The sequence below is a fragment of the Mastomys coucha genome, unplaced genomic scaffold (assembly GCF_008632895.1).
Source record: "Mastomys coucha isolate ucsf_1 unplaced genomic scaffold, UCSF_Mcou_1 pScaffold8, whole genome shotgun sequence".
NCBI lineage: Eukaryota > Metazoa > Chordata > Mammalia > Rodentia > Muridae > Mastomys > Mastomys coucha.
This window is the reverse complement of record NW_022196914.1, coordinates 1,693,915-1,704,681: the sequence shown is the minus strand read 5'-3', so window position 1 is coordinate 1,704,681 and position 10,767 is coordinate 1,693,915. Positions and strand designations below refer to the sequence as shown.

The 10,767-nt window shown below is 43.4% G+C and overlaps 2 protein-coding genes and 1 non-coding gene across 9 annotated transcripts in view; 1 reads left to right on the top strand and 2 right to left on the bottom strand.

The window, feature by feature from the left end:
- Positions 1-994: 994 nt before the first annotated feature.
- On the bottom strand, positions 995-3,242 carry Rpl37 (ribosomal protein L37). Its single transcript, XM_031360199.1, has 4 exons — positions 3,099-3,242; positions 2,404-2,539; positions 2,140-2,224; positions 995-1,109 (listed from the first exon to the last, which is right to left on the bottom strand). Exons 1-4 carry the CDS (start codon positions 3,099-3,101, stop codon positions 1,040-1,042), a joined length of 294 nt encoding a protein of 97 aa, XP_031216059.1. The 5' UTR covers positions 3,102-3,242; the 3' UTR covers positions 995-1,039.
- On the bottom strand, positions 1,192-1,271 carry LOC116084027. The gene has a single exon (XR_004115997.1). It is a non-coding gene; the product is annotated as a small nucleolar RNA SNORD72 (small nucleolar RNA).
- Card6 (caspase recruitment domain family member 6) overlaps positions 3,231-10,767 on the top strand; it is a 19,697-nt gene continuing 12,160 nt past the window's right edge. For 3 of the 7 annotated variants that reach the window (XM_031360192.1, XM_031360193.1, XM_031360191.1), the window contains exon 1: positions 3,231-3,736. The gene's annotated coding sequence lies outside the window, so the exon portion shown is untranslated. Of the gene's footprint in view, positions 3,737-3,814; positions 3,974-10,767 lie in introns of those variants that run through there. The other 4 variants (XM_031360195.1, XM_031360194.1, XM_031360196.1 and 1 more) reach the window with 3 other exon arrangements.

Here is a 10,767-nt window from a genome sequence, read left to right as displayed (position 1 = left end):
TGCCTCACAAGTCCTGGGGTTAAAGGCGTGCACCACCACTACCTGGCAACAAACCAATCTTAAGTCTATATATAGAACATGAATTCTAGTAAGACGAACTATAAATTGTCAAAAACAATTTCATGGGGCTGAAAAGACGGTTAAGAACACCGACTGTTCTTCCAGAGGTCCTGAGTTCAATCCCTAGCAACCACATGGTGGCTCACAACCATCTGTAATGAGGTCTGATGCCTTCTTCTGGTGTGTATGAAGACAGTGACACTGCACTCAGATGAAATAAATCTTAAAACAATTTTATGCCCTTGAACTTGGCATCTTTGAAGAACAGTAGGACAGAGTCCACTCCATACACCAGCAGCTCACACATAAACATAAAGACTGTGGCTCCCGCCGATCTCCAACTCACACACCTACCTGCCAACTAGCTGGGAATAAAGGTTTATCTTGCTTGGCTTTATTCAAGCAAATGTTAAGTAAAAAATCAGAAACTTCGGGATGATTAAGAGGTCAGTCCAAGTCCCTTACTGGTTGCAAGCATTTTAAGACACTGCCGGCACGGCACGGATTATTAATACCACACTACTAGCTGGGCAGTGGTGGCGCACACTTTTAATCCCAGCACTTGGGAGGAAGAGGCAGGCGGATTTCTGAATTTGAGGCCAGCCTGGTCTACAGAGCGAGTTCCAGGACAGCCAGGGCTACACAGAGAAACCCTGTCTTGGAAACACACACACACCCCACATCCTCTTCCCTAGCAGGCCTGCTCATTCAGCTCATCACTTATCCACTTCCATGACCAAGCAAACACAACGCGGACACAAGACAGGATCAGGTTACCTTTCCAAGAGAATTCACCCAGCCCCCACCAACTTCAGACTCACAGGAACTAACCTCATATATGAAGGTCCAGTTCTCAGCATACCTACTAAAAGTATAGGACTCCAAAGCAATCATACAATTGAACTGACATTAAAATACCTTAGACCACCACAGAGTTTTTTTGAAACCAGAACATTTATTTTATGAATGTTTGAAATCCTCAAGATGAACTGGATGCTGCAACAGCTGCCCTCTTGGGTTTAGGCGTTGTTCCTTCACGGAATCCATGTCTGTGCCATGTTAAGGATAAGAAAAGTTAATGCAGCAAGATCAAAACATTACTTCCAAATTGATCAAGCAGACCTTAAAACAAGCTTATCTCAGTTAAATGCTGAAATCACTATAGAATTCATATGTTCAGACATTTATTTTTAGAACATCATTGATAAGCTAATATTTTACCCCAATCAAGACACCCACATTATTATTACAGTTAACTGTCTCAACAATTTTGGGCTCATTTCCACAGGAGCCAAAGTACTTATAAAGCTATTCCTTATGCTATAAAGGACAGGTCCTGGCATCTTTCCTTTAGAAACAGGAAACACCAAGTTTAACATAACCTTTGAAACTGCTCATCTAAGTCTAGATGGGCCAGGCAGTGGTGGCCCACACCTTTAATCCCAGCATTTGGGAGGCAGGATTTCTGAGCTCAAGGCCAGCCTTATCTACAGAGTGAGTTCCAGGACAGCCAGGGCTACACAGAGAAACCCTGTCTCAAAAAAAAAAAAAAGACAAAAAAGTCCAAATGGTAAGTAATACTCATTTCTACTCAAAACTACTTAAGAAGATGAGTGATACTAAGCACATAAAGGCTACTAACTGGGTTTAGAACGCGTCACTAGCCTACCAAACACTAGTAAGCCCCCACACAGCAAACCCATAAAACTGGATTGGGTGTAAATACAAAGAAAAACACAATAGCAACTGTCAAAGTAGACTCCACAGCAAAGTCTGAGAGGACTGGGAACACTGCATTTTTAAGGACCATCAAGGCCTAGTCCCCAGCAAAAAGATCCCCACCCACATTGTTATGACTGAGGGCTGGCACCCAGAACAGCTTAGCAGACTTGAGCAAAATCGTAGTTAGTGGAGGCTGAACCAAATCAGCTGCCTCCCAGACCCCATTCATACAGTCTTGACAAACGTGGGTTGTTTCTGGCCAAAACCAGGCCCCAGTATCATTCCTACTATTCATCAAGAGTAAGCAGAATGCTCATCCTACCCCCAAGGACCAATGACATTGAAACAGAACTGTACCTGAATCTGCGGTAGACAATCTTTAGGTGCCTCATCCGACCAGTCCCGGTAGTGTTTCGTCTCTTAGCCTTGGCACTCCAGTTATCTAATAAAAAAATACGGATTTCGAATGGCTTTCCCAAGCATCCACCATCAACCACCTTTCTCCGTAGTCAGTTACTATGTTCTAACCACTTAACCAACATACCAACCATCAAATCTGTTTCGTATTACATCACTACCCTCTGGTCAAGGTAAAACCAGCCTGAAAATTACACCACTTACACTTTCTCTTGCGCTTGGCAGGGTAGCCACATTTGCCACAGGTTGACTTCTGAAGGTGGTAGGCCTTGGAGCCACAGCGGCGGCACAGCGTGTGCGTCTTATTGCGACGCTTTCCAAAGGATGACGTTCCTTTCGTCTGCACGTTAAGAAAGGCATATAAGCAACTTTTGAAGTCTGACTTCTCAACGAGTACCGACGCGACGCAACAAACTTTACAAGGGACAAAGCGGGGTAGAGATTTAAGATTTTCGCACACAAGGTTAAAAGCCAGCGCCGGCTATTCATTTACACGATCTAAAGCTCTACTGTGCACGGACGTAAGCGCTCCGAAGCCTCCTTGGCTTTAGGCGCTACAGATGACCCCATTCTGCCCGTCTCAGTCCCGGGTGCAGCCAACAAAGCACCCAGTTTCTCAGCGGTTGGGGCCAAATGTTCCCAAACCTGTCCTAAGCACCTACCCGGGGCAGCAGTGCCTACGTTTCCCCCAAACCCGAGACCCACAGCGGCGCTAGGACCGTGGGCTCGGCTCTCCACAGAACAGGCATCCTTCCAGGTCCTGCGGGTCACGGCAGACCGTCTCCTTGCCCATCGGCTCCCCTTACTCGGAACCTTGCCACCCACGCACCGGCAACAGGCAGGACGGCTCAGGGAAGCAGGATGGAAACAGATTTACAGAGCCCAGATACAACACTCACCATCTTGCTTCCACCGGCGAGGCCAAAGAGACCGGAAGAGAGAGCACACCCGCCACTTCCTGTGGATAAGTTTCCGCCGGGTAAACTACTTCCGGCGGGCGCGGTGCAGCTCTATCAGGCCTCCGGGTGCGGTGGTGTAGTCCGGGCGAGAGAGCCAGGGAGCCAATTGAGCTGCGACAACGGCAGGGGGCGTGACCGGCGCCTGTGGCTCCACCCCCAGCGGCCCCGCCTCCTCGGTGGAGAGGGTTTCAGCCGCGGGTGCCGTTCGCTGCGGCGTCTGCGGTCCGGTCTGGATTCCCGTCCTGGGGCTCTAGAGGTGTCGTACACCCAGGGCGAGGCGGCGCCCCTGGCGGTTTGTGCCGTGAGTGCCTGGGACTGGGATCCCGATCCGGGAAAGCCAGCCTTCCCAGGTTCTTTTTGATTTGGCCGCTCGCTTGCCTTTCCGGAGAGTTTGTGAGAGATGTGGAGTTAACGAAGTGCCCGGGTGAGGGTAGGAGCTTTGCTTCTGACTCGGGCCGACTGGTTTTCACGCAGTAGTAAATCAGAGGCCGGTTGTTTGATCCCACACAAGGAGTCACACGCGGAACTAAATAACAGTTTTCCAGCGCGCCGCCATCAGGAACTCTGACTCTTTAGGCGTGAGTACAGCTGGGAAGTCTGTACTGTAAAACAGTTTTCTAGATCATTTTGAAATGAGTAACCCTAGACTTCCTTGATTAACGCTAAAGCATCTCTCTGTCCGCAATCTCAGTACGAAGTATGAAGAATGTAGTACGAGCTTTGATGAGTAGAGCAAATAATCTCGGTCATATCATCTACATACTTTCTAAATCAAATGTGAGAATCGCTAGTCTCATCACATCCAAAAGTCTTAGGTAATTGACAGCAGAACAAAGCAAACACTAAAGAAGTTTTTTTTTTTTTTTTTTTTTTTTTTTTTTTGGTTTTTGGTTTTTGGTTTTGGTTTTGGTTTTTCAAGACAGGGTTTCTCTGTGTTGTCCTGGCTGTCCTGGTACTCACTCTGTAGACCAGGCTGGCCTCGAACTCAGAATCCACCTGCCTCTGCCTCCCAAGCGCTGGGATTAAAGGCATGTGCCACCACCGCCCGGCTGTTTTTGTTTTTTAATGTTAGCAAACCGTACCAGTTTCTTCTAGGTGCGAAGAGTAGAAAGGAAAATGTATAATCTTTTCCACTCAGAAGTAGTAAATTGAAATCAGAGGAGGGAAGAGATAGGGCACACCCAAGAAAAAGAAAACAAGCATTCAAATGGTTGAACTGAACTATAAACCCGTCTCAGGGGACTTGATAACAAGTTGTGATAAATTTAGTAGCATGAAGCAACACAGATTTAGTCAATGGGTGCAAACTTTCAGTTATGGGAAATAAATTCTAGAGGTCCTCTTGTGTTATTGTACTTACAGATAACACACTTGTATTGCACACTTAAAAACTTTATGAGGGTGAATCTCGTAAGCGTTCTTAACATAATTTTTAAACCATTAACAGTTCTAGTGCTGAAAAGCACAAGCGAAGCTTAATTTGACTAAAATTGAAATGTAGTGCTAAGGTGTAGCTCTGCCCCAGTCTCTGTTTAATTGCTGTCTTCTGCCTTGTGGACCAGTAATAACCTACCTCGAGTTGTATTAGTTTTGTGTGTCCTACTTTTAAGACCCCTTGTTATTACACTCACGCCACCTAGATAATTTCTCCATCTCAAAGTTAGCTAATCTGAAACCTTAAAGCTATCTGAAAGCCCATTATTTATCATGTACCCGGACACTCACCCGTTGGGAGCACTCAACAGCTCTTTTGGATGAGGTCATGGAATCATTGTGTCTCCTGTATGGACTATGAAAAATGAGATTAGTGAAGAAAAGGTAGGCTGGGTGTTAACAACCGAGGAGCCCACCCCGAGAGGCATGATGTCAGTGCCTTTAGCCAAAGACATGCCTACAGCCAAAGACATCAGACAGTGAAATTTTTTTTCTTCTCCCTAATGTGAGATAGTTCTTTTTGGTGTGCTGGAAACCACATCAGTTTGTGACCTGAAATTCATGCTCTAGAGGCATCTAGGAAGCCCTTCAAGTTTCCAGGTTTCTATCCAACTGCTGAGTTTAGAGGTAGGTCAGAGGCAGTAGAACATTACTTTTTCTTTTTTGTTTTCCTTTACATTTTTAAGACAGGGCTTATTTTGCCCCGGCTGATCTCAAACTCTTGAGGCCAAGAAATCCTCCTGCCTCAGTCTCCCAGGTGCTGGCAGGTAGTGCTATGCTACCATACCGAGTTTGGTAGCTTCTGAAACAGAGTGGGCCATTTTTGTTTTTGTTTTTTTTTTAAAGATTATTTATTATGTATATGAGTACACTGTTGCTGTCTTCAGACAAAGCAGAAGAAGGCATCAAATCCCATTATAGGTTGCTGGGAATTGAACTCAGGACCCCTGGAAGAGCAGCCACTGCTCTTAATGAGTCATCTCTCCAGCCCCAGGTGAAGACCTTTTAGCCTAGTACCCTCTATCGTTTTACTTTTTTTTTTAAGCAGCTATAGAGACTAGGTTAATTATATTCCTTTTCCTTTCCTTTCCCTTCCCTTACTGTCCCTTCCCTCCCCTACCCTCCCCTACCCTCCCCTGCTTCCCTTCCCTCCTGTTTTTCTCCTCCTCCAATTTCTCTCATATTCTCCCCAACTCTCTACCCATCCAACTTTGTTTTTTCTCTCTTTTAAGGCAACCCCCCCAAAAAAAACCAAAAAACAAGGAAAAAGCCATCATCTATCTCTCCCCCCCCAACTCCTGCCACAAAAAACACAAAAATGAAAATTAAAACAAACAAATAAAAGATCAAAAGCCCTCCTGGGCACTGGCCAGCCCTGGAATGTCATTGATATACCCAGTGAGATTCCATTGGAGAAAACAGATTGTTCCCTTCACCAGCAATGTCCACTTCCCTCGCTCAGTGCCAGGACCCCTTCTGGCAAGTCCTGTAGGTGCTGCCTCTGAGTTTCTGTGGTCATGGTGTCTCTATACAGAAGTAAGACACAAAGCAGTGAAACCTCTTTACTAAGCTTGTGAGCATCAGAAACTGGGAGCAGTTAGGGGACCCAGTCTTGCAGCTAGACAAGAAGAATAAGTAAATAAGCAAGGTGTTGGATATATTAATTACCTTTATTCAGTCTGTATTTATATATCAAACATCATCATGGATCTGTAAGTATATATAACATGAAATTATAGATTGCCAACTAAATAAAATGTTAAAAAATAAAAAAGCTCTTTGAAAAAAAAAAAAGACTTTGCACCTAAAAATAAATTTTAGGTAAGGATTTTCAAATATCTTTTTCCAGACAGGGTTTCTCTGTGTAGCCCTGGCTGTCCTGGAACTCACTCTGTAGACCAGGCTGGCCTTGAACTCAGAAATCCACCTGCCTCTGCCTCGTAAGTGCTAGGATAAAAGGTGTGCGCCACCACCGCCTAGCTTCAAATTTCTTATTCAACCTCAGGTACCATGGTCACACAAGTAATATCTTTAATTACAAATGCATACTTAGCATTGTTCCGTACATAGCTTACCTGTATTTACATACCATTTCTTTCTAATAACAATAATCTATCCCAAGAAGACTTTGCATCAAACTACATAGGCTCTACTACTCATTTCATTTGTACCTGTCCCATCTTTCCCCCAGTTGGGTTAATATAATTCTGAACTTTATATTCATTATTTCTTTGCATATGTTTGTGTGTCTATGTTTGTATATGTCTTTGTTTGCATATGTCTATGAGGGTGTGACATGGGAATCTCACAGGAATCTTCCAAGCCTTCATCTGCTTGGAAGTTGCTGTGTAGACTAGGGTAACCTTCAATACATAGCAATCGGCCTGCCTTTGCCTCCCAAGTGCTGGGATTAAAGGTGTGGGCCACAAAGCCCGGCTAGTGGTGGGTTTTCTGAAATGGGCCAGGCTGTCCTACAATTGCTAGACTCAAGTAATCAATCCTTCTGTCCTAAACTCCCCTGTATCTTGCCTACTTTGCTCATCTAATAATATCATAATGACTTCATGAATATTCCTATATGTACATACACACATATATATATATTCATTTTTAATTTTTTAAAAAGATGTCATGCTGAACATGATCCTTTGAGGACCTTCACTTTTTCCTTCATATTCTTTAATGATTTCTCTATATTGTATGGTATTGAAATTCTTTCCTGTTGAATGCTATATATAATATATTAAATAAAGGGGTGGAGAGATAGCTCAGCAATTAAGTTCACTTGCCCTTCCAGATGATTCAAATTTGATACCCAACACTCACGTTAGGCAAATTATAACTACCTGAAACTTCATGGATCTAATGCCTTCTGGCTTTGGGTATACCTGCACGCATATGACAGACAGACAAACAGACAGAGGGTGTACCTGCACACATATGACTGACAGACCCACACATGTAAATAAAAATAAATTTTCTCGTTTTGTTTGTTTAGTTTTGTTTTTGTTTCTTAGGAACTCACTTTGTAGACCAGGCTGGCCTTGAACTCAGAAATTCACCTGCCTCTGCCTCCCAAGTGCTGAGATTAAAGGCATGCACCACCACTGGCCGGCACATGAATACTATTTTTTAAGATTTATTTTTATTAGAGCCAGGTGGTGGTGGTGAATGCTACACAGAGAAACCCTGTCTCGAAAAAAAAAAGTATTAGTGAAATTCCACAGGCTATCTATTTTCATACTGATATTAATGAGAAAGTGTCTGCTAATAAAAACACTTAAAATTTTTGCTGTGTGTTGTGGCACATGCCTTTAATTTCAGAAACTTGGGAGGCAGAGGTAAATGTGTCTTTGTAAGTTTCAGGCTAGCCTGGTCTACATGAGTTCCTGGACAGCAGGGCTACATTAGAAAGATCCTGTCTCAAAAAAATTAATCTAGCCAGGCGGTGGCACTTGGGAGACAGAGGCAGGCAGATTTGAGTTCAAGGCCTGCCTGGTCTACAGAGTGAATGCCAGAACAGCCAGGGCTACGCAGAGAAACCCTGTCTCAAATCCCCCACCCAAAAAATTAATCTAAATTAAAAAATTATTTTATCTGCATGAGTGTTTTGCCTCCATGTATGTATGTGTACCACATGCATGCTTGGTGCCCGAAGAGTTCAGAAAAAGGGCATTGGACTTCCTGGAAATGGAGTGATGGCTGGTTGTGAGCCATTACAAGGGTGCTGGGAATCAAACCAAGGTCCTCTGAAGGAACAGCAAGTGTTCTTAACTGTTGAGCCTTCTCTCCAGCCCTAAAACGTATTAGTGTTTAAAGTACAGAATATAAACCCACTCATAATCTGGTCCTCAGAAGTAGCCAGTATTAAAACCTGGACTGTCTGTCTTGATTATCTCCTTATAAAAATATTTGCTGGTGCACTAGGCATATGCTGTGCACATACTGGTTTTGCTTTCTTTTGTTTTTCTGAGACAGGGTCTCACTATGCTACTCTAACTGGCCTGAAACTTGGTAGATAGAGCAGACTCCAGTTCACAGAGATCCCTCTGCCTCATCCTCCCCAGAAGTTAAAGGCATATGCCACCATGCCTAGCTTACATACTGCTTGGTTTTTGGTGTTTGTTTGTCTAATTTTGAGATGACATTATATATATCATACTATATAGCCCTGGATGGTCTGGAGTTCTCTATGTAGACCAGACTGGCCTTGAACTACCTGCCTCTGCCACCCAGAGATCCACCTGCCTTTGCTTACCAGAGCTGAGCTTAAAATTATGTATTATCTTGCCCAGTTTTTTTTTTTTAAATGGGATCGGTAAGTTGCTATTTTCCAAAATAATATAATGTGCTTATCATCACTATTAGGTTCTACTTTATCCTTTTAAACAGTCTAGCAGGAAGCTGGAGAGATGGCTTTCCAGTTAAGAACACTGGCTACTCTCCCAGGGAATCAGGGTTCAATTCCAATTACCCACATGATGTCTTACAAATAAGTAAAATCTGTTAACAATTTTGTAGTCATTTGGTATTTCCTGTTATCATTTATTTCACAGATCTCTGATTTATGGAAATTTAGGATATTTTTGCTTTTCTGCTATTATACATTTGGAATAGATATTTTATATGAATATTTTTGACACATATCTAATATCTTCTTTAAATATTTTTAGATTTATTTTAATTTTGTTATATACGTGAATTTTTTGCTTGTATGTATAAATGTGTACCATGTGTGTGCCTGGTGCCCATGGAGGTCAGTAAGGAAGATGGATCTCTTGGAACTGGATTTATGGATGGTTATGAGCCACTACCTTGTAAGTGCTGGCAACTGAACCCAGGCCTTCTATAAGAGCAACAAGTGTTCTTACTCCTAAGCCATCTCTCATCTCTCAAGTTCCTAAACTACTTTTTTTTTTTTTACTTCTTTTCTTTTATTTATTTTTTGTTAGATATTTTCTTTATTTACATGTCATATGATATCTCCTTTCCCAGTTTCACCTCCGAAAAAAAGAAAAAAATAAAATAAAAAACAAAAACAATAACCCTGTTCCCTTCCCTTCCCCTTTTTCACCAATCCACCCTCTCCTGCTTACTGGCCCTGGCATTCCCCTACACTGGGGCATAGAGCCTTGACAGGACCAAGGGCCTCTCTTCCCATTGATGACCTACTAGGCCATCCTCTGCTCTCCATATGCTGCTGGAGCCATGAGTCCCACCATGTGTACTCTTTGGTTGATGGTTTGGTCCCTGGGAGCTCTGAGGGTACTAATTAGTTCATGTTGTTCATCCTAAGGGGCTGCAAACCCTTCAGCTCCTTGGGTCCTTTCTCTAGCTCCTTCATTGGGGACCCTGTGCTCAGTCCAATGGATGGCTATGAACCTCTACTTCTGTATTAGTAGGGTACTGTCAGAGCCTCTTAGGAGACAGCTATATCAGGCTCCTGTCAGCTAGCACTTGCTGGCATCCACAATAGTGTCAGGGTTTGATGACTGAATATGGGAAGGATTCCCAGGTGGAGCAGTCTCTGGATTGTCCTTCCTTCAGTCTCTGCTCCAAAGTTTGTCTCTGAAACTTCTTCCATGGGTATTTTGTTCTCCCTTTTAAAAAAGAGCGAAGTATCTACACTTTGTTAATCCTAAAGGTGGGCTTGCTAGAGTAAAGGGTTATACATTTAAAATTTTTATCCAACTTTTTACCTGCATTTTAAAGATTACTCTCCACAAATCAGTCAATTTATATTTATAATATCATAGTATAGGGCCCAGAGCAGGAATACCCAACCTAATTTGAAGTTCAAGGGGAACTTCCTGGAGGAAGTCCCCAGGCTCACTTCATCTAGTGCTTTGTTTTATTGAGAGGGTCTTACTGTGTGGTCCTGGATGGCCTAGAACACACTGTGTAGTCTAGCCAGCTGTGAAACTCCAATGATTCTGATTTTCCTGCCCCTGCCTTTTGAGTGCTGGGATCATAGGTGTGTCCCAGTCTTTGTGGCATGTTCCCCCTACCCAGTATTAGTCAGATTTAGTCTAGCCATTTAAAAAGAACAGACAGTAAGGTTCGAGGTACAGCTCAGTAGCAGAACAGCAAGAAACCTTGGATTCTGCCCTCAGCAAATGTACACACACACACACACACACACACACACACACACACACACACACGGGGGGGGGGG

Coding starts and splice junctions, on each gene's coding strand:
- Rpl37 (XM_031360199.1), bottom strand. Junction 2,225..2,403: donor TGCCAAGCGCAAGAGAAAGT/GTAAGTGGTGTA, acceptor TTTTTTTATTAG/ATAACTGGAGTGCCAAGGCT. Junction 1,110..2,139: donor ATTGTCTACCGCAGATTCAG/GTACAGTTCTGT, acceptor AACATGGCACAG/ACATGGATTCCGTGAAGGAA.